The sequence below is a fragment of the Nannospalax galili genome, unplaced genomic scaffold (genome assembly GCF_000622305.1).
Source record: "Nannospalax galili isolate Female #2095 unplaced genomic scaffold, S.galili_v1.0 scaffold675, whole genome shotgun sequence".
NCBI classification, from domain to species: domain Eukaryota; kingdom Metazoa; phylum Chordata; class Mammalia; order Rodentia; family Spalacidae; genus Nannospalax; species Nannospalax galili.
The window spans coordinates 2,470,635-2,488,422 of record NW_008337205.1 but is presented as its reverse complement, the minus strand read 5'-3'; the positions used below and the strand labels follow the sequence as shown (position 1 = coordinate 2,488,422).

The 17,788-nt window shown below is 49.6% G+C and overlaps 3 protein-coding genes and 1 long non-coding RNA gene across 20 annotated transcripts in view; 2 read left to right on the top strand and 2 right to left on the bottom strand.

The window, feature by feature from the left end:
- The first annotated feature begins 2,174 nt into the window (after positions 1 to 2,174).
- Positions 2,175 to 6,439, top strand: Lamtor4 (late endosomal/lysosomal adaptor, MAPK and MTOR activator 4). 16 transcript variants are annotated; one of them, XM_029563213.1, is made up of 5 exons: positions 2,175 to 2,318; positions 2,747 to 2,827; positions 2,923 to 2,952; positions 5,700 to 5,817; positions 6,102 to 6,439. In XM_029563213.1, the coding sequence occupies exons 1-5, from the start codon at positions 2,316 to 2,318 to the stop codon at positions 6,224 to 6,226; spliced, it is 357 nt and encodes a 118-aa protein (XP_029419073.1). In that variant the 5' UTR covers positions 2,175 to 2,315; the 3' UTR covers positions 6,227 to 6,439. The 16 variants fall into 16 exon arrangements, with proteins under 16 accessions (XP_029419073.1, XP_029419072.1, XP_029419075.1 ...); XM_029563212.1 differs by having other exon boundaries at positions 5,697 to 5,817; XM_008832385.2 differs by lacking the exon at positions 2,175 to 2,318 and adding an exon at positions 2,326 to 2,472 and having other exon boundaries at positions 6,129 to 6,439.
- Positions 6,440 to 6,840: 401 nt separating this feature from the next.
- Map11 (microtubule associated protein 11) lies at positions 6,841 to 11,430 on the bottom strand. Its single transcript, XM_008832384.2, has 11 exons — positions 10,812 to 11,430; positions 10,290 to 10,385; positions 10,077 to 10,206; positions 9,882 to 9,968; positions 9,635 to 9,755; positions 9,390 to 9,537; positions 8,978 to 9,060; positions 8,728 to 8,891; positions 8,041 to 8,195; positions 7,677 to 7,870; positions 6,841 to 7,589 (listed from the first exon to the last, which is right to left on the bottom strand). Exons 1-11 carry the CDS (start codon positions 11,220 to 11,222, stop codon positions 7,436 to 7,438), a joined length of 1,743 nt encoding a protein of 580 aa, XP_008830606.1. The 5' UTR covers positions 11,223 to 11,430; the 3' UTR covers positions 6,841 to 7,435.
- Positions 11,431 to 12,186: 756 nt separating this feature from the next.
- Gal3st4 (galactose-3-O-sulfotransferase 4) overlaps positions 12,187 to 17,788 on the bottom strand; it is a 10,994-nt gene continuing 5,392 nt past the window's right edge. For both annotated transcript variants that reach the window (XM_008832383.3, XM_029563207.1), the window contains exon 4: positions 12,187 to 13,594. In XM_008832383.3, the coding sequence (XP_008830605.1) occupies positions 12,563 to 13,594 (1,032 nt within the window). In that variant the 3' untranslated portion in view covers positions 12,187 to 12,562. The remainder of the gene's footprint in view (positions 13,595 to 17,788) is intronic.
- The window catches only part of LOC108490817, a 12,419-nt gene continuing 8,233 nt past the window's right edge, over positions 13,603 to 17,788 (top strand). Inside the window, exon 1 of the long non-coding RNA XR_003849423.1 lies at positions 13,603 to 13,759. This is a non-coding gene — a long non-coding RNA (uncharacterized LOC108490817). The remainder of the gene's footprint in view (positions 13,760 to 17,788) is intronic.

Here is a 17,788-nt window from a genome sequence, read left to right as displayed (position 1 = left end):
CTCAGAAAAAAAAAAAAAAACTGACATGTGTTCTCCCTCATATGTGGATCCTAGAACCAGACTCTGATAAATAAGTATGCAACCAGATATAACTAAGGAACCAGTATAATGGAAAAGAAACAGGGAGATAAAGTAAAAGAAAGAACATGAAAGAGAAGAATAGTCGGAAACAGGCCTTAATGAGGGAGATATGTATAAAAATTGGGTTTAAGAGATGGGGGAGGGAAGGGTATACCAGGAACCTAGGGGATAAAGGGAAAGAAGGAGCTCAAGAGAGGACCATAGGAGAAGGGTATTAGTAAGGGAGAAAGGGGGGAAATGGGGGCACCTTAAGTGGGAAAACCATGATGGAGGGGTGAGACAATGCAAGCAATAAACAATGCCTAGCTAGTTTTATAAACTCAAGGGAACCATATTATTCCTACACCCTACTGACAAATTATACAGAGCAGATCAAGAAATATATGTCTAGGTAAGGTTTATCTGAGAACAACTGGTTTTGCCCAAGATTTATCTACATGACACACTGTAATTAAAAATACCAGACTGGTGGAACTAAACTTCTTGGATGTTTAACAGACATACTTTGTGGCCTATAATAATTTAGTCAAAGGGACATAAAGGACAGTTTTTGCTCCTTGCCCTCCTAGGTCGACTAGTTCCAGGGGATTATGAGCATCTCTCAAAATGTCCTATAATGGTGGGTCACCTGTCCTCTTGATCAAGGAGGCCGAGGAGACCCCACCAGATGGACTTGAAACAGTGTCCCGTCAATAAAGAGGAGGATCAACACAGAGAAATCATTTCCTCCATGCCTCCAAGCGAAGCCAAACATGGTCAAGCAGGACCTTTGACTTATCTTCATATAGGTGAAACTGGTAGAAGAAAGGAGCCAAGGTCTCCTCCCAAGCCCATGTGACCCCTGAGGAACAGATCCTCAAACGACCTTAAGAGTAAAAATAAATCAGTTTATCTGGTCCAACTGTATGGCCTTAAACAACCAAAAGGAAATTATAACCAATGATTAAAGGGGCCAAAATAATTTCATAAGAGTCCATATTTATAGCTAAAGGCTACATAACAAGAAACAATGCCAAAAAGGCGATACCTTCTTTTGGGTGGCCAAAGGGACTCCCTGATAGTAACCCAGCATAGAAGTGGGAAAATGACAGCAGACCCCAATCTTATCCAAAGGAATATTGACAACTGATTACTGCTAGATGAGGAACAGCTGACCCTCCTAAAACAAAGACCTCTATCTAGATAGGCTGAGTAGATTCACCAGAAGGGCAAGTAGTGGGGAATGGCTGGGGGTGTTGACAACACAGCAGACAGTAGCTGGGATATCAGAGTATAAGGGCTCTAGTGGGGGGAAGGGAGACTATGGGAGGATGTTATCTGGGAAGTGGGTGTAAAAAATTAAAATAACAATAACATAATTCTTCAAAGCATAAAAATTTGCTCCTTAATAATTAGTAGAGGTGAAAAACATTACCACTGAAATTTACCTGATGACATCAGATATATAGATTAGAAATGCCTGTGCATCTGTCAATTGTATTGAAAATGAATTTTTCTGTATGAAGCTGTGTATTTTAACAGTAAATTGGAGATCTTTTTTAAAGTTTAAAACCTTATTTAATTTTATGTCATAGGATTTATACTGAGTACAATATTGTATAACTGTATTAATTCAACTGTAAACCTGAAAATTACAGCCAATTTTGAAGGAGATGCATCTTAGCTCTGGAAATTATTATTGAATATGTCAATGCTGTTGTAATGAAATGCTTCTTCTGATTGTGTGGTTATTAAATAAATAATTTAAGTAAAAAAATAGAAAAGTAAAAAAATTTTAAAGCCAGGTCAGGAACTTGTCTTAAACAGAAAGCTGCTTTGAAGAGGCATGAGTGCAACATGCGACATAGCTTTTCACAAGCAAACTATCTTTCCTTTTAGTCTCTTTTTCAGGATGAAGTGTGACACCCGAGTAGAGAACTTGCCTCAGATGACATACTAGATTAGCTAGCTGGTGAAACCCTAGCCGCTCATGCGCACTTAGCCCCACCCGCGAGTTCTCACCCTACAACACGCAGGGACCCCGAGGAGATGTGACCACTGCCCTTGCGACTCAGGGAAACGGCTCTCCGCAGTGGCTGATGAAGGCTGATGACGTGCCCCTCTGCCAATCCGCATGCGAGGGACGGAGCTGAAACCGGGCGTCTCAAAGTCAGTGGGCGGTGGAATCACGTGACCAGAGCCCAGTGCCGGAAGCTACCTATCTGCTTGGGAGTACCCCTGCACCTAAGGCTGCGATGGTGAGTTAGGGCGCATGCGCGGGTAGCACGCCCAGGGTTCTCTCCTTGTCTCCCCCAAGCTCTGTTGCCCACCCCCATGGCCTTAAGGACTGCCCCTCCAGTTTATATTGGGCCTGCGGGGGAATGGAGGATGCGCGGGGCAACGGCGCAGAGGGTGGGCTAGGGCCGTGGGACTCGGTGATCTGCGGTGGTGGTGGTGGGGGGGGTAGCCGGGGCGGGGCGTAAGGCGGCTGGAGGGATTGAGGGGTCTCCTTCGTGGGAGGTGGAAGAGCCCGGGGTCCCAGAGTGACCACGGATGCAGACTCGGGAAGATCGGGGTCGTAGGCCACGCAGAGGGTCTGGAAGGGCAGTCTCCACGCGAGGAGACTCCTGCGGCTCTGCAGGGTTTGGTCAGCATGCTTCTCACTGTTTGCCTCTTCACCCACTAGACTTCTGCACTGACCCAGGGCCTGGAGCGAATCCCTGACCAGCTCGGCTACCTGGTGCTGAGCGAAGGTGCAGTGCTGGCGGTGCGTTCTGGGAAAGGGGTGGCGGGGGAGTGAGACTCACGGCTCCGAAACCCCTTCTAATACTGTCCATTTTCGTCTGATTGTCTCTGTTAAAGTCCTCTGCCTGGTGTACTGCTTGGCATATGGTAAGCTTTCAGTAATTAATGTATGGAATCCTAAGTTGCTTGTTTTATGGTAAGAGGTTTATTACCAAAGGCTGGGGATGTAGCCCAGGCAGTAGAGTGTTTGCCTAGCATTCATGGAGCCCTAGGTTCAGTCCCCAGCACCGCATAAAGCCAGGTGTGGTGGCCACGCTTGTTATCCCAGCACTTGAAAGGTGGAAACAGTGTCGTCCTTGGATACATAGCAAGTTCAAGGCCAGGGTTACGTGAACTCTTACTTCAAAAAGAAGTTCACCAACTTTACCAAAGTTACTAGTTACAGGTTTGTTGATAACTGACCATTGCTAGTATTCCTTTATTTGGTATATCTTTTTAAAGTTATTTTTTAGTATATCAATTTATTTGTGTTGTGTGGCTGTGAGCGTGTGCGTAGCATGGTGCATATGTGAAGGTCATAGGACAACTTGCTAGAGTTTTTTCTCTCCTTCCACCATGAGGGTCCTGGGGGTGGAACTCAGGTCATCTGGCTTGGAGGCAAGCACCTTTACCTATTGAGCCATCTTGTTTGCTCCTGTAATTTGTTTTATGGCAAGACTTTCTTGGAGGCAGGAATTCAGATGAGTTTCAAGGAAGGCTGTGATTGGGTGGAAAAGAATATTCAGGACTGGGAGCTGGGTAGACTTGCTGGAATGTGACAGTGCTTTTCTGAATTGTGACTTTGTGTCAAAAAGAGTTAGGAGGGGCTAGAGAGACGGCATAGTGGTTAAGGGCACAGATTGCTTTTGTAGAGGACCCAGGTTCAGTTCCCAGCACCCACATAGTGACTAACAACTGTCTGTAACTCCAGTTCCAGGGGGTGCAACCCCCTCTTCTGATGTCCGCAGGCATTGTCCCACATGGTTCACTTTACACTCATACAAATAAAATCAAAAAAACTTTCTGAAGAGTTAGGTTTGGGGCTGGAGAGATTGCTCAGTGGTTAAGACCACTGACTGCTCTTGCAGAGGACCCAGGTTCGATTCCCAGCACTCACATGGCAGCTCACAACTGTCTGCAACTCCAGTTCCAGGGGATCTGATGCCTTCTTCTGACCTCCACAGGCATTGCACAACATCGGTGCACTTACACACATGCAGGCAATATACTTATACACATTAAAAATAATAATAAAGAGCTGGAAGGTTTGAGCAGGGAGAAAGCTATGATAAGAATCTGATAGTGGATGTCCTAAGGCTTACTTAAACCTCTTTTTAAAAATTTTTTAGCTGGCTGTGGTGGTGCATGCCCCAGGACTCAGGGGGCAGAGGCAGGTGGATCTCTGTGCTTTCAAGGCCAGCCTGGTTTACATAGTGAGTTTCAGGCCAGCTGGGGCTACAGGGAGACCCTGTGTCAAAAGACCAAAGAAAAAATTATATAGTGTGTTGCCTGCCTGTGTTGTGCAGTGCCCTTGGAGGTCAGAAGGCGGCAATGGATCCTTTGGAACTGTATTACATATGGTTAGTCAGATTATGGGTGCTGGGAATTAAACTTGTGTCCTCTGCAAGAGCAGCCAGAGCTCTTAACTGCTGAGCCATCTTTCCAGCCCCAGCTTGAACTTCTTCTGATCTTGAAGGTTATTTGAAGTGTTTTTGACTAAAAACATGACCCACCAAAATGGTTTGGCAAGACTGTTCCAGGGGAGTAATGTATATAAGACATCTTTGAGTGTGTCCATATGTGGAAGCCAGAGGACACCAGATATCCTGCTCTATCACTCTCCATCTTATTTCTTCCAGGCAGGGTCTCTCACTGAACCTAGGCTGTCAGTCAGCAAACTCCAGCAGTCTTGCGCCCCCCTCCCCTCCAGTGCCAGGGTTCCAGGTGCAAGTGTAGTCACACCTGGCTGGGGATTTGAACTCAGGTCCTCATGATTGCACAGCAAGCACTCTTACCTACTGAGCCCCAAGAAGACATCTTAGAGGTTTTAAAATACATTCCTGAAGGTACTCATCCATAGGACTTTCAAATGGGAAACCTAGAAAAATAATATGATACCTGAACCAATAAGAAATCTAGAAAGGAAGTTAGCCAGGGAGGTGGCCAAGGAGAATTGTGATGGGCTGACTCTAGAGGGTTTGAGGTTGAATGCTACCAGTTATGTACTTTTTTGTATGGGACCTGTTCTAAGGTCTCTCATTGTCTCATGTAATCCTTACAAGCCCATTAAGTAGGTTCTGCTGACCCCAATATACAGATGGGGAAACAGAGCAAAGGGAACTAAACCTAGTAAGGGGCCTGAAGGTTGTCAAAGAGGAAGTTGAAACAGTGACCAGAAAAGAGGAAACCTGAACTCCTGTCACATCACTTGCCCAATGTAAGGAGTAACAGCTTCAAAGACAAAGAGGGTGTTTACTTTATATTCTACAGACAGGGCAGCAAGTGGGGAGGCTGGGAATAAGGTGGACTGGCATTTAGCTCAGTGGAAGAGCATCTGCCTAGAGTTCCTCAGTGAGTGGTAGAGCACTTACTGAACATGTCCAAAGCTCTGGGTTTGACCTCCAGCCTGGATTATCAGTAGAGTTACGAGTGATGCCCTGTCTTTAAGGATGAGAAATAGGAATGGCACAGGGAAGGCAAAATTGTAAGGTTTTCAGTGGGATTTCCCCAAAGCTAGGTGACTTGGGGACATGGGAAAGTACTGGAGACTTTAAATAAAACAGCCAGTGGCCTGTGTCTGGAATTCTCCCAATTCTGTGTTCTGTTTGCCCCTGCCCTCCTCTACCCACAAGCAGTCATCTGGGGACCTTGAGAATGATGAGCAAGCGGCCAGCGCCATCTCAGAGCTGGTCAGCACAGCCTGTGGCTTCCGGCTGCACCATGGCATGAACGTCCCCTTCAAACGCCTGTCTGGTGAGCTCTTATCCCTGGTGGGGGGTTGCCCTAGAGGCTTCTCTGCTCAGTGAGGAATACCTGTCTCCCTCCCAGTGACTTCCAACTCTTCCTGGGGTCCCTGGTTCACCTACTACCTTGTTTGAGATTTCCTAGTGTGAGACCCGAGTGAGTCTGAGAAGGAAAGAACTTCCCGGCCCTTTCTCTGGACTTTCCACCTTCAGCTACAGATTGCTTTGTCTTCCCCCCCCCCCCCCCCCCAGGCCACTGCACCCACTAACTCCATGCTTCCTTCCCTCTCCTGGGTGGGGGAAGGCCTGTTTCCCCTCCAGTGGTCTTTGGAGAACACACACTGTTGGTGACCGTGTCAGGACAGAGGGTGTTTGTGGTGAAGAGGCAGAACCGAGGCCGGGAGCCCATTGACGTCTGAGCCTGTAGAAATGGACTGGGTCTCAGCCTTTGATGAGGAGACATCCATCCTCTACCTTTCTTGGCTTGCTGCTGAACAAGGGGCTTATGCTCACCACCTCCTGACCCCCACCCAAGGAACAGAGGCTTGGAGACACACTATGTTAAGGGGAACTCTGGCAAGGGGACTCCCCGCTTTCCCTCCCTTCTAATAAACACCAGTCCAACCTTCCAAGGCTCAGGATGTGTGTATGGAATGGGTTGAACTTGGACGGGGGGAGGGGGGCTGTTACACCTTGTGCCTGTCCTCTGCCTTCTACGGAGACAGTCACATACCTCAGTCCATAAGTAGGTGTGTAAGACCACCACCTGGCACCATAAAACTGGAAACTGGAGCCAGGAATGGCAGCACACAGGCAATTGCAATCCCAGCATTTGAGAGTAAGTCAGAAAGATCAAGAATTCCAGGTAACCTGGGTTGCATTGTGGGTTCAAGGCCAGTCTGGGCAGCTCAGCCACATCCCTTCTTGAAAAACCCAAAATGAATCTGGGAATTGGAGAAACAGGACAGGAAGGAAGCTGTTTGCTACATGTTGAAGGTGATCACCCCTGAGGTTAACACACAGACAACACCCATTCTTCCTCCTTGACAGGCATTTAATAGTCTTATTTCAGTTGGAAGCTGTGGTTGGAGAATAAGTTAGAGGAACAGACCAAAAAGAAATAAAGAAAAAAGAAAGAACTTAAAGTGCTTCAGGCTGCTAACGTAAACATGAGGGGCAGAAAGAGGCCACCTAGCTATATCCCCAACCCCTGAGACAGGAGAATCATTGTCATTGTCGGGGTCCCTTTACCACCACCACCCTCTAATCTCAGCCCTGCGGGTGGGTGGGAGGGAATTTCAGAGGCAGAGAGAACATAATGGGAATGAGAAAATACTCTGTAAACTGAGAACAAGGAACAAGGTGAAAGGCAGAGGGCAAGCAGCCCTTGCCTGGCCTGGGGTGGGGCCAGCCCCCCCCCCCATGAGAACTTGGGAAACACTGTTGGCTGAGCTGCAGCCATACAGCCCATTTCACAGCTTCTGCCCTCGTCCCTCACAGCAGACACAGACAGGCAGCCTGACCGGGCCTCTGCCCACAGTGAGAGGCATGGGAGGCACAGGCTGGGACCAAGGAGCCCTCCTGGGGCTTTGGGTTTCTGGAGTGAACGAAAGCTGAGCAGCTTGGTGCTACTTGACGGGCTCCACTACCAGGACTTTGCACTCTCGCTTGGCAATCTTATCCAGAGAAAGCACAGCCTTGTCTGGGGGCAGGTAGAGGGGACGGCCGACAGGGGAGGCCACAGGGGGGGTGATGGCCCTGCGCTCCATCACGCTGCCTGACCTGTAAGAAGACAGAGGCTGTGGGCTCGAGGGCACAGCATCCCTCTACTTCCCTTCTTGGCCAGGGCCACATCTGTCAGGTCCCTACCTCATGAGGTGGCTGCGGGAAGGCTGTTGGTGGGAGAAGGACTGCGAGCGGCCCAGGCTGGCCTGGTGCCTCTCCACCAAGTCCCGGACAGCAGGGCTGCTGGGGCTGCTTTTGCGGGACAGGGGCCGGGCCTCAGGCGGAGGGTGGGACACACTGGCAGTAAACTGGAGCTTCAGTTTCATGTGCTGGCTCAGCTGGGAAGACACGGATTCAGCATGGCAGCTGGCTGCTGGGCCCAGACCTTCCCACAGACCCGGGTTCGAATGGCTTTCTTCTTCCCTCTGCCCAGCTTTCTAGCAGTATCTAAGACCTTTCTCCCAAAGAAGCTAGGGGCCTTGACTTCTCCATCCAACACCAGGTCTACCTCAAAGAGCCCCGTCCTCAGGGCCTGGAAGGCCACACTGAAGGTAAGTGCGCTGCCCTTCCGGGAGAAGCCGAGGCTGTTGAGAGGCGTGTGGCAGACGATGGAGTCTAGGGCTGCTTGCATGGCCCGGCGCTCCTCCTCACACAGCTGCTTTCCTGGGGACAGAAACAAGCACACATGAACACTGGACAGCCTTCCTCAGCAAACACAGGCCTTCACCAGCACAGCTGTTTCGTCCACAAGTCACTCTGGAGTAAACAGTAAATGTTACCTTGTGCTGAGGGTTACAAGCAACAATAGCCAGTACTATAGGTTGAGGTCTGGTCTGACCATATTGTGTACTAACTCATTAATATACATAGAAACCCATGAGGTCATTTACTCAGTTTTACAGAGGATAGAAGCCCAGAGAGATGAAGTGACTTACCTAAGGTCACACAGCTAATAAATGAGCAAAGTAAAACTTGTATCAGAAAGCACAAGCCCAGTGTCTTTGCCCACGGTCTGTCTCAACTCTCCATCTGTGACCTTGGACAGCCAGCCATGTACAGAGCAGAGCTATCCAGGTGCCACAGACACCCACTGTGGTGGGGCTGGTACCAGATCTAAGCTGTTCTCGCTGTCCTACTTCCTGTTTCTTCCCTTCCCCTCCCAGGGGACAAGGTCTCAGCCTGGCAGGTGACCCACCAGCCTGTGCATGTTCCGGGGTCCACACAAGCCTCACTGCAAGGAAGTCTTGGAGATTGTTGAGCAACGTGTAGGTGACAGTGAAACGCTCGTAGGTCCGAACAGGGGACTCACAAGAAGCGGTCATCACAAAGCAGGGGCGGTCTAGGCGGACACTGGGCAGGCTAGGAGCAGTGAGAGAGGGAAGCTGGATGTGTGTGTCAGGCAGAGGTGAGCAGGAAGGTACCTGGAACATCTACTATATACTTACCGGTAGTGGGTATAGATGCTCTGGGTGAAGGGCAGCTTTGGGGTGGACCATTGAACCACAGCAATCAGGGGGACTTCAAGGCCCTACAGCAGGACAAAGATAGACTTCCCATGTTCCATTTTCTCTTAGGCTTGGAGCCTTTCCCTTCTGCTGTCTTTTCCTTGAGACTAGGTCTCATACAGCACAGGTTGACCACCAACCCCCTATATAGCTGAGGATGACCTTGAACTGATCCTCCTGCCTCCACCTCAAATGCTAGGATCATAGGTGCATATCACTGTGTCTGGTTTATGCAGTGCTGAGGGTAGAACCCAGGGCTTCGTGCATGCTAGGTAAGCACTCTACCACTTGAGCTACAGCCCCAGCTCCCACTGAGTTTTCTTACCCCATTCCCATGAGCACACCAGCTCACCTCCTTGGCCCCTGGAGGGGGCTGCTCACCCCCTCTCAGTTGAAACAGGAAGTTGTGTTCCTCCAGGGCACTAAGTGGACAGGGGAAGTAGCCAGAGGTCCCAGGAAGCCGACAGAAGGAGCCCATGGAGACTTCCCCAGATTGGTGACTAGTTCAGAAGAGAGGAGGGCAGGGCATAAGCTCCTCATGCCCCATCTCTGTTCCCACTACTCAATAGCCCTTCCCACTGATCCCCAGGAGCTCACCAGACATTGTCCACCAGCAGCACAGAGCCATCAGGCATGACAGGTAGGTAACTGGCATTGAAGTTGGGGAGGATTCGGATATCCCAGATGGAGATCTCCTCCTGGGAAGAACTGTTCAGCACTGTGGGAGCAAACCAGCCCAGCTCAGGGTAGTGAGACCTCCCTCAGGCCCTACCTTGGGCAGGCACAACAGAGCCAACCCTGAGTAACTAACTGCCCTCCAATCCATTCCCTTGCTGCTGCTCACCCTTGAGCACAGTCAAGTGTTTTCCAGCCACAGTGAACTGCCGGCATTTCAGAACCGGAGGGGGCAGCAGTGTCAGCAGGGTGCTCACTGCAGAGAGAGGATGAGGCAAGAAATCAGAACAGTTCTCACCTTCCAGTGTGGCCCCTCTAATCTACCTCCCCTCCAGGCTCCAGCCTTTGACACTCTCTTCCCCACCTTGAGCCTTGAAGGCACTCTGCTCTCCCCTGAAGGTCTCCCCAGGAGATCGGGTCTGAAGCAAGCGCAGGTAGCCTTGATCTCTAACTTCTGGTGCCTCAACCTCCCGCTTCCACACCGTCACTACAATCTAGGTACAGGAGACATCAGACCTCAGTCGTGAGGAGTGATCATCTGAATTATAGGGTGTCAGCTCCAGCTTTGTCATCCTACCTTGGCCTTGGGTGTCCCTGGGGGCAGTCTATCCAGTGAAACAGTGAGTGGGAAGATGACCTCATCTGTGGACACAATCGGTTCCTCCACAGGCAGCTAGGGATGTGAAAGGGGTGAAGAAGTTATGGGGGGCCTGGTTACTGGTGTCTTCAACCTCTCTGCAGGACAAGACAGGTCCTTACACACACACACACACACACACACACACACACACACACGGGTCATCTGCCCCCTTTCCTAGGTCCTTCTGCAAGACTGGACTCTCCTTTATCGCCCCCCCACCCCGGTCATCTGTCCCCTGTCCTAGGTCCCTCTGCAAGGCAACAGCTCTCCTTTACACCCCCCACGCCCCTACGTCATCTGCCCGCTGTCCTAGGCCCCTCTGCAAGACACGACACTCTTTCTGTTGTCCCTTTGCTGTCACCTGCCACTGGCCTGCAGTCCCTTAAGCGTTCATCTCCCAAACTGCCTCTAGCACTCCACCAAACCGCCCCTCAGCCCCGGTCACCCGGGGATCCTCACCGTGGTCGCTCCCCCTGAGGTAGCAGGGCCCGGGCCGTGGGTGAGAAGGGGGCTGCAGCCTCGGAACAAGCCCCCGCCCCCAGGGTCCCCTCCCCCAGGGGGCTCGGCGTCCGGGTCGCCCGAGCCACCGCCCCCTGGCAGCCCTCCTCCCGCGCTGACCGAGGCCAGGGCGGCAAGGGCGGTTGCCAGCTCCGTCCAGGCCCCCCGGGAAGCCAAGGCCGCGCCGCCCCCGACGCCGGACCCCGCGCCGCCCCGGCAGCGCAGCACCAGCAGGAAGCGGACCGTCTCCCCCAGGTACAGATGGTTCCGCCGGGGCAGCGCCCGGTACCGGCCCGGGTCCCCCGCCAGCTCCGCGCGCGGCGGCAGCGGTACCGCCGGGAAGTACATCGAATAGTCGCATTGGGACTCCATGGGCGGGGCGCGGTGCGGCCCCGAGGAGACCCGACCCGAGCAGCCCAACCTGCGGGAGCTCGGCCGGCGAGTCCCGACACCCGAGGTTGTGCTGCGCTGCCTGGCCGCGGAGACTCTAGCCGGGGCCGGAAACCAGGGAAACCAAGCCGGAACCCAGACCCGGCTGCGCCGGAAATAGGGCGCGGGGCTGAATGAGAGGAGAGAAACCGGAAGCTGAAGGGAAGGGGCGTGACCTCCAGGGTTCCATGGGTAGGGCGGGATCTGGATGCGGGCTGCCCGGGAGCTTGCAGGTCTGCTACTACAGACAGGCTTTTCTGGAAAGGATTTTTTCATTTTTCTTTGTTTCTCTCTTTCTCCTCTTTCTTTCTTTTTCTTTCTTTCTTTCTTTCTTTCTTTCTTTCTTTCTTTCTTTCTTTCTTTCTTTCTTTCTTTCTTTCTCCCTCCCTCCCTCCCTCCCTCCCTCCCTCCTCCTTCCTTCGTCTCCCTGTAGCCCCACCTGGCCTAGAACTCTGTATGTAGGCCAGGCTGGCCTCGATCTCACAGAGATCCACTCTCTCTTAACAAAGTCTCATGTAGATCAGGCTGGCTTCAAACTCCCTATATAGCTGAGAATGGACTCAAACATCTGATCCTCATACCTTCACTTCTCTGGTGCTGGGATTATAGGTATGTGCAACTAAATCTGTTTTATACGGTGCTGAGGATGGAGCCCAGAACTTCATGCATGCTAGGCCAGCACTCTACCAACTGAGTTACACCCCTTGCCTTCTTTATTCTGGGTTTCTGTTGTTGTTGGGGCATGTGTTACTGTGTAACTGGGCCTCATTATGTTAGCCAATCATACTACCACTGGGTTGTATTCCCCAGCCTGGAAGAAATATTGAAAGAACCTTTTCTGGCCCAATTTCTCCCCAAAAGATTCTCCTCCATCCCTCTCTTTCCTGAACCCTAGGTAACTCAAGTAAACATTTCATAGCATTTATTCATTCAACAAACATTTTCACAGTGAAATCAACATAGCCTTATAATATTTCAGAGAGAAATGGACATACAAGTTCAACTCAACCAAGCCCCAAACTTTCTCTGGCTCACTCCCATCTTTTGCTCCTCCAGGGGGCTTTCTGGGTACTGCTACATGAAGCTGCTATGGGGTGTGAGAAGGCAAAGTGCGTGGTGGAGGGAGGTACTGCGATCGTCCCACAAAAATGCCAGACAACTCCAGGATCACCTCAGGGCAAAGCTTCCATCCCTTCCAAGAAAAGCAGAGATTGCTCCCGGCACCCCCTCCACTCTGATCCCCACCTCTGTCATCACATGTGTCCTAATTTGTAGTTTGATGCCTATGGGGACAGTAGCCTTGAAGTCTTGAAAGGCTGGGAGACTGTAGGTGGAAACTGCTTTGCATCAAGTTTGTCCTTGTACTGTAGTTCAGGGGTAGCTAAGCGTTCACACTCCTCTTGATCTTGTGGGCTCAGTCCACTCTGAAGTACATAGCCCAAAACCTTAGTTGAACCAAACTGGAAAGGACGGAGCATTTTGTTGGTGATGTATTTGGGGTCTAAAGCCTCACCCCCTACCAGGCAATGTTTAGCCAGAGCTTCTCTGCGAGCCCGGAGCTCAGCCACAGCACGTTGTAGCCGTCTCTGGCCGTATTGCTCTATCCGTGCCCACAGACTACGGTTGAAGTGAATATAGAGAGCCCAGTCTAGGTTGTTCCAAGCTCGGGCCCGTGCATTCAGCTGCCAATCTTCAGCAGTCTGCGAGTTGTTGCCAGCAGCACTGAGCCTCTCCTCCCTCCCAACCTGGGCATTGTGCATGAAGCCCACCACATCATCCAGACCCCAGCACAGGGCATCTGCTAGCAGAACCAATGACTCATCGAAATACTCCGCCACCATGACCAGATCAAAGACAGAATCCAACCAGGCCAGACCCCACTGGATGAAAGACGAAGTCCCCAAATCTGAAGAGGCAGTGTTGACTGGCTGTGTATGACCATCAGCAACTGTGGTAACAGGCTGAACGAGAACCTTGGGATCTAGAATTTGGGATCCAGGGCCAGCACCGGAAGGCAAGACATGCAGCCGGAGGAAGTTGGAGTCTTTGGGAAGATGAAGATTTGCTCTCTTGGTCTTCAGTTCTGGGGGGAAGGGCAAGCCAAAGTCAAACCATAGTAAGTTGCGGGCGTAGTGGTTGCCATGGATCCCAGGTTGGTAGTAAGCTCGAGGATTGGACAGGAAGGCGGTCAAGGATGGTGCCTTGTGGAAGGCAGATGAAGTCAATTTATAATAGGAGAAGGCAGAACGGGCCAGAGCTGCTGGATCCCGGACAATGGAAAAGAAGAAGCTGTCAGATGGCATGACTTGAAGCACCTGCAGAGGAGAGCGAGTAGATGTGGGGAGAAAAAGTGATTGCAAGCTAAGAACCCTATGAATCCTCCGCGCTCTGCTGAGGACTCCCAGCTTCCCTCACCAGCTGTGTGATCAGACAAATTACCTAACATCTCAGACTGGGATTTGCTTATCTGCAAAAGGGAGGTAGGTAAAGGTTCTGAGGTAATTCCGAAGAATACCAGAGATAAAGATATTCAGAAAACTGGAACATGCAAAGCTCATGGAGAACATTAATTTCCTTGAATCTTTGTGGGTTTTTGTTTTCTTTTTCTGGTTGATAAAACCTCTCTCAAGCTTGTGGCTGGAGAGATGGCTCAGCAGTTAGAGCACTGGCCAGGTTCAGTTCCCAGTACCCATGTGGTGGCTAACAACCATCCATAGCTTCAGTTCCAGGGGAACCAATGCCCTTTTCTGGCTTCCATGGACATTGCACACACCTGATGCACATACATACATGCAGGCAAAGCACTGCATAAAATAAAAATAAATGTTCTTTAATTAAAAAGATCTTAATTTGTAGGATGTGTGTGATATGCGTGTTCATGACTGTGAATACAGGCACAGGTATATTGAGTGCCATGGTGCATGAGTGGAGGCCAGAGGACAAGCTTGGCTGTTGGTCTTTGCCTTCCACCTAGTTTGAGACATGTCTTTTTGTTGTTACAGTTGTGTACATTAGGCTAGCTGGCTTGTAGGCTGCAGGGAGTCTCCTGTCTCTACCATAGGAAAGTTAGGATTACAGGGGCATGCTACTCCATCCAGCTTTGCATGGGTTCTGTGGATCCAAACCCAGGTCCTCACACTTGCATGGGAAACACTTTACCCACTGAGCCATCTCCCCACCCTGTCAAAGCTCCTTAAAGAAAGTTTATTTGTATTTTTTCTCTGTAATTTTTAATCTCTTCTGTTACATATCTCACTGTTAAATCTTCACTCCATATCCACAGAATTAAATATATATATATTTAATTTTATGTGTATGAGTGTTTTGCCTGAATGTATGTATGTGCACCATGTCCATGCAGTGCCCACAGAGGCCAGAAGAGGGTATTGGATTCTCTGGAACTGGAGTTATGGACAGTTGTTAGCCACCATGTGGGTTCTGGGAACCAAACCTGGGTTCTCTGGAAGAGCAGCCAGTGCTCTTAACCACTGAGCCATCTCTCCAGCTCCAATATCCGTGATATTTTGATGGTCATTCATCCTCTGGCTGTTTCCTGCTTAGTGGAGGTGATGGAGAGTAAAATGTCTTGACATAATTAGAAAGGTAACTTTTTTATTTCCTTTTTGGTGGGAGGCTTAAAGACAGGTGCTGAGCATGGTGGCACATATCTTCAATCCCAGCACTTGGGAGGCAGAGGCAGGCAGACCTCTGTGAGTTCAGGGCCAGCCTGATTGACATAGTGAGTCCTAGGTCAGTTAGAGCTGCACAGTAAGACTCTGTCTCAAAAGCAACAACAACAAAACAAACAAAATAACAGGTGCCTTATTGCTGATTTGGGGGTCTGTTCATATAGTTTTCAAATGTATGGCATAATTGCTTAAGTCCCAAATAAATTTCTCTTAGCATCATTATGGGGATTGGTTCAGATTTTATTTATTTTATTCAAAGATTACATAATTGTGTATGTACCTACATATGCACAAGGAGGCCAGAAGAGAATGTCAGGTGTCTTCCTCTAACACTCTCTGCCTATTCATTTGAGGCATGGTTTTTCCCTGAACTTGGGGTAAGTGCCCTCTCAGCTAGGCTGGAAGCCAGCAAGCCCCAGTGCACCTCCTGTCTCTCCACCATTGGAGCTGGGGTTACAGGCATTGGCAGGGATACCCACCTTGTTACATGGGTTCTGGGATCTAAATTCCAGTTCTCATGATTGCAGAGCAAGAGCTCCTAACCACTGAGGCATCTCTGCAGCCCTGATCCTCATCCCAATTTTTAAAATTCCCTTAAGGATGGACTTATTGCCAAATGCCATCCTGAAAAAGAAAGGTAAGATGCCACAATGAAAGTCATTTTCTGAGGCAGAAATCTTCAATCTTCAGGGAATCTTTAAAGTGTGTGTGTGTGTGTGTGTGTGTGTGTGTGTGTGTGTGTGTATTCTGCTTGTGGAACTCTTTGAGTGATTGATTTTTTTTTTTTAATACAGGGTTTCCCTGTAGCACCATCTGGCCTGGAACTTGCTATGTAGACCAGGCTGTCCTCCATCTCAACGAGATCACCTGCCTTTGCCTCCCAAGTGCTGGAATTAAAGGTGTGTATCACCATGCCTGACTCTTATTTTATGTGTATTTTGCCTGCATATATGTAAGTGTACCATGTGTGCAGTGCCCATGGAGGCTAGAAGAGTTTGTTGGATCCCCTGAACAGGAGTTACAGATGGTTTTGAGCCACCATGTGGGTGCTGGGAACCAAAACCAGGTCCTCTTGCAAGAGCACCCAGTGCTTTACCGCTGAGCATTCTTTACAGCTCAGGGCAACTATTAATATATCTTCATGTAGACTGATAATGCAGGGCTGTGTTAGAGTATGGCTCAGCGTGATTCTCACTGTGCTTGAGAAGTAGAGACACATATCCCAGACTTCAGGGAAGCACCCTGCCAGTTTGCCAGGGCTCCCCAATGCTTTTAGTTCAGTAGGATCTTTTGTTCCACAAGCTCTTCAGGAATCTTAGAAGTATGTTGCCCTGCAGCCATCTTGGGCTGAGACAGCGCTACTGCTGCTAGTGGTGCCCCCCTCCTTCCATCCCAAGGAGCCCTAAGGCCGGTTGTTTTCTTGGAGCTGTGGCTAAGATTCTCAGAAAGGGCATGCAACAGGTTTTTGTGGTAGGCATGTTGGCACGCACCTGTAATTGGACTGCTCAGGAGGCTGTGTCAGGGGCATTGTGAGTTCAAGGTCAGCCTGGACTAGAGTGAGAACCTGTTTTTGTTTTAAATGAAGGGCTGGGGAGATGGCTCAGTTGGTAAAAGTGCTTTCCATGCAAGCACAAGGACCTGAGTTTGAGCCTTAGAAGCCATGTAAAAAAGCAGGCTCTTGTAATCCCAGCACTGAGGAGGCTGAGACAGGTGGGTCCCTGGGCTCTCTGGCTAACCAACCTAGTCTATTTGGTGAGTTCCAGGCCAATGAAAGACCCTGTCTTGAAAACAAAGGTAGATATTGCCTGAGGAATGACACTAGAGGTTATCCTCCAGCCTCCACAAGCAGGGGTGCACATAGGACCTCCCCATACACCTGTGCATATATGCACAAAAACCAAATACAAGTAGATTTTTGTTGAAAAGTTTGGTTTGTAGAGGTGTGTGTATGTGTGTGTGTGTGTGTTGTATATGTGATAGGTTTGTAAATGTGCATGCATGTGTATGTGTATGTGTATGTGTGTAGAGACCAGAGGTCAGTATCACTCACTGTACCTTATGTTTTGAGACTGGATCTCTCACTGAACTTGGAGCTCACCAGTCAAGATACACTGGCTCTGAACTCAGGTACACACATACACATACACATACACACACACACATCCCCTACAAATTAATATCTTTTTAAAAAATATTTATTATTTTTATTTTATGTGTAGGAGTATATTGCCTGCATGTATATGAGTGCACTTGTGTTGTGCAATGCTGTGGAGGTCAGAAGAGGGCTTCGATTTCCCCTGGAACTGGAGTTAGGACAGTTTGTAGCTGCCATGTGAGTGCTGGGAACTGAACCTGGGTCCTCTGCAAGAGCAGTCAGTGCTCTTAACCACTGAGCCATCTCTCCAGCCCCAAGTTAAGATCTTTTTAATTAAAGAATATTTGTTTTTATTTTATGTGTATGAGTGTTTTGCCTGCATGTATATATGTGTACCAGGTGTGTGCAGTGCCCACAGAGGCAAAAAGAGGGCATCAGATCCCCTGGAACTGGAGTTATGGATGGTTGTTAGTCACCATGTGGGTGCTGGGAACTGAACCCGGGTCCTCTGAAAAACCAGCCTGTGCTCTTAACTGCTGAGCCATCTCTCCAGCCCCATTAAGTTTTTTTTTTTTTTTTTCTTAAGGAGCTATGTATTGCCTTGACTGAATGTTTTTTGATCTACTTCACTAATATAGGCATGCCCAGAGGGCAGAGCCTTTGAACTCCCTTCCTTCCTTCCTTCCTTCCTTCCTTCCTTCCTTCCTTCCTTCCTTCCTTCCTTC

Excerpts from the sequence above, each read along its gene's own strand:
- Lamtor4 (XM_029563208.1), top strand. The coding sequence starts at position 2,395 with ATGGCCTTAAGGACTGCCCCTCCAGTTTATATTGGGCCTGCGGGGGAA. Across the intron at positions 2,953-5,696 it reads GGTGTACTGCTTGGCATATG|CAGTCATCTGGGGACCTTGA; the intron begins GTAAGCTTTCAG and ends TCTACCCACAAG. Across the intron at positions 5,818-6,101 it reads CCCCTTCAAACGCCTGTCTG|GTGGGGGAAGGCCTGTTTCC; the intron begins GTGAGCTCTTAT and ends TCCCTCTCCTGG.
- Map11 (XM_008832384.2), bottom strand. The coding sequence starts at position 11,222 with ATGGAGTCCCAATGCGACTATTCGATGTACTTCCCGGCGGTACCGCTG. Across the intron at positions 9,756-9,881 it reads ACACTTGACTGTGCTCAAGG|TGCTGAACAGTTCTTCCCAG; the intron begins GTGAGCAGCAGC and ends TTGCTCCCACAG. Across the intron at positions 8,892-8,977 it reads AGCATCTATACCCACTACCG|CCTGCCCAGTGTCCGCCTAG; the intron begins GTAAGTATATAG and ends CACTGCTCCTAG.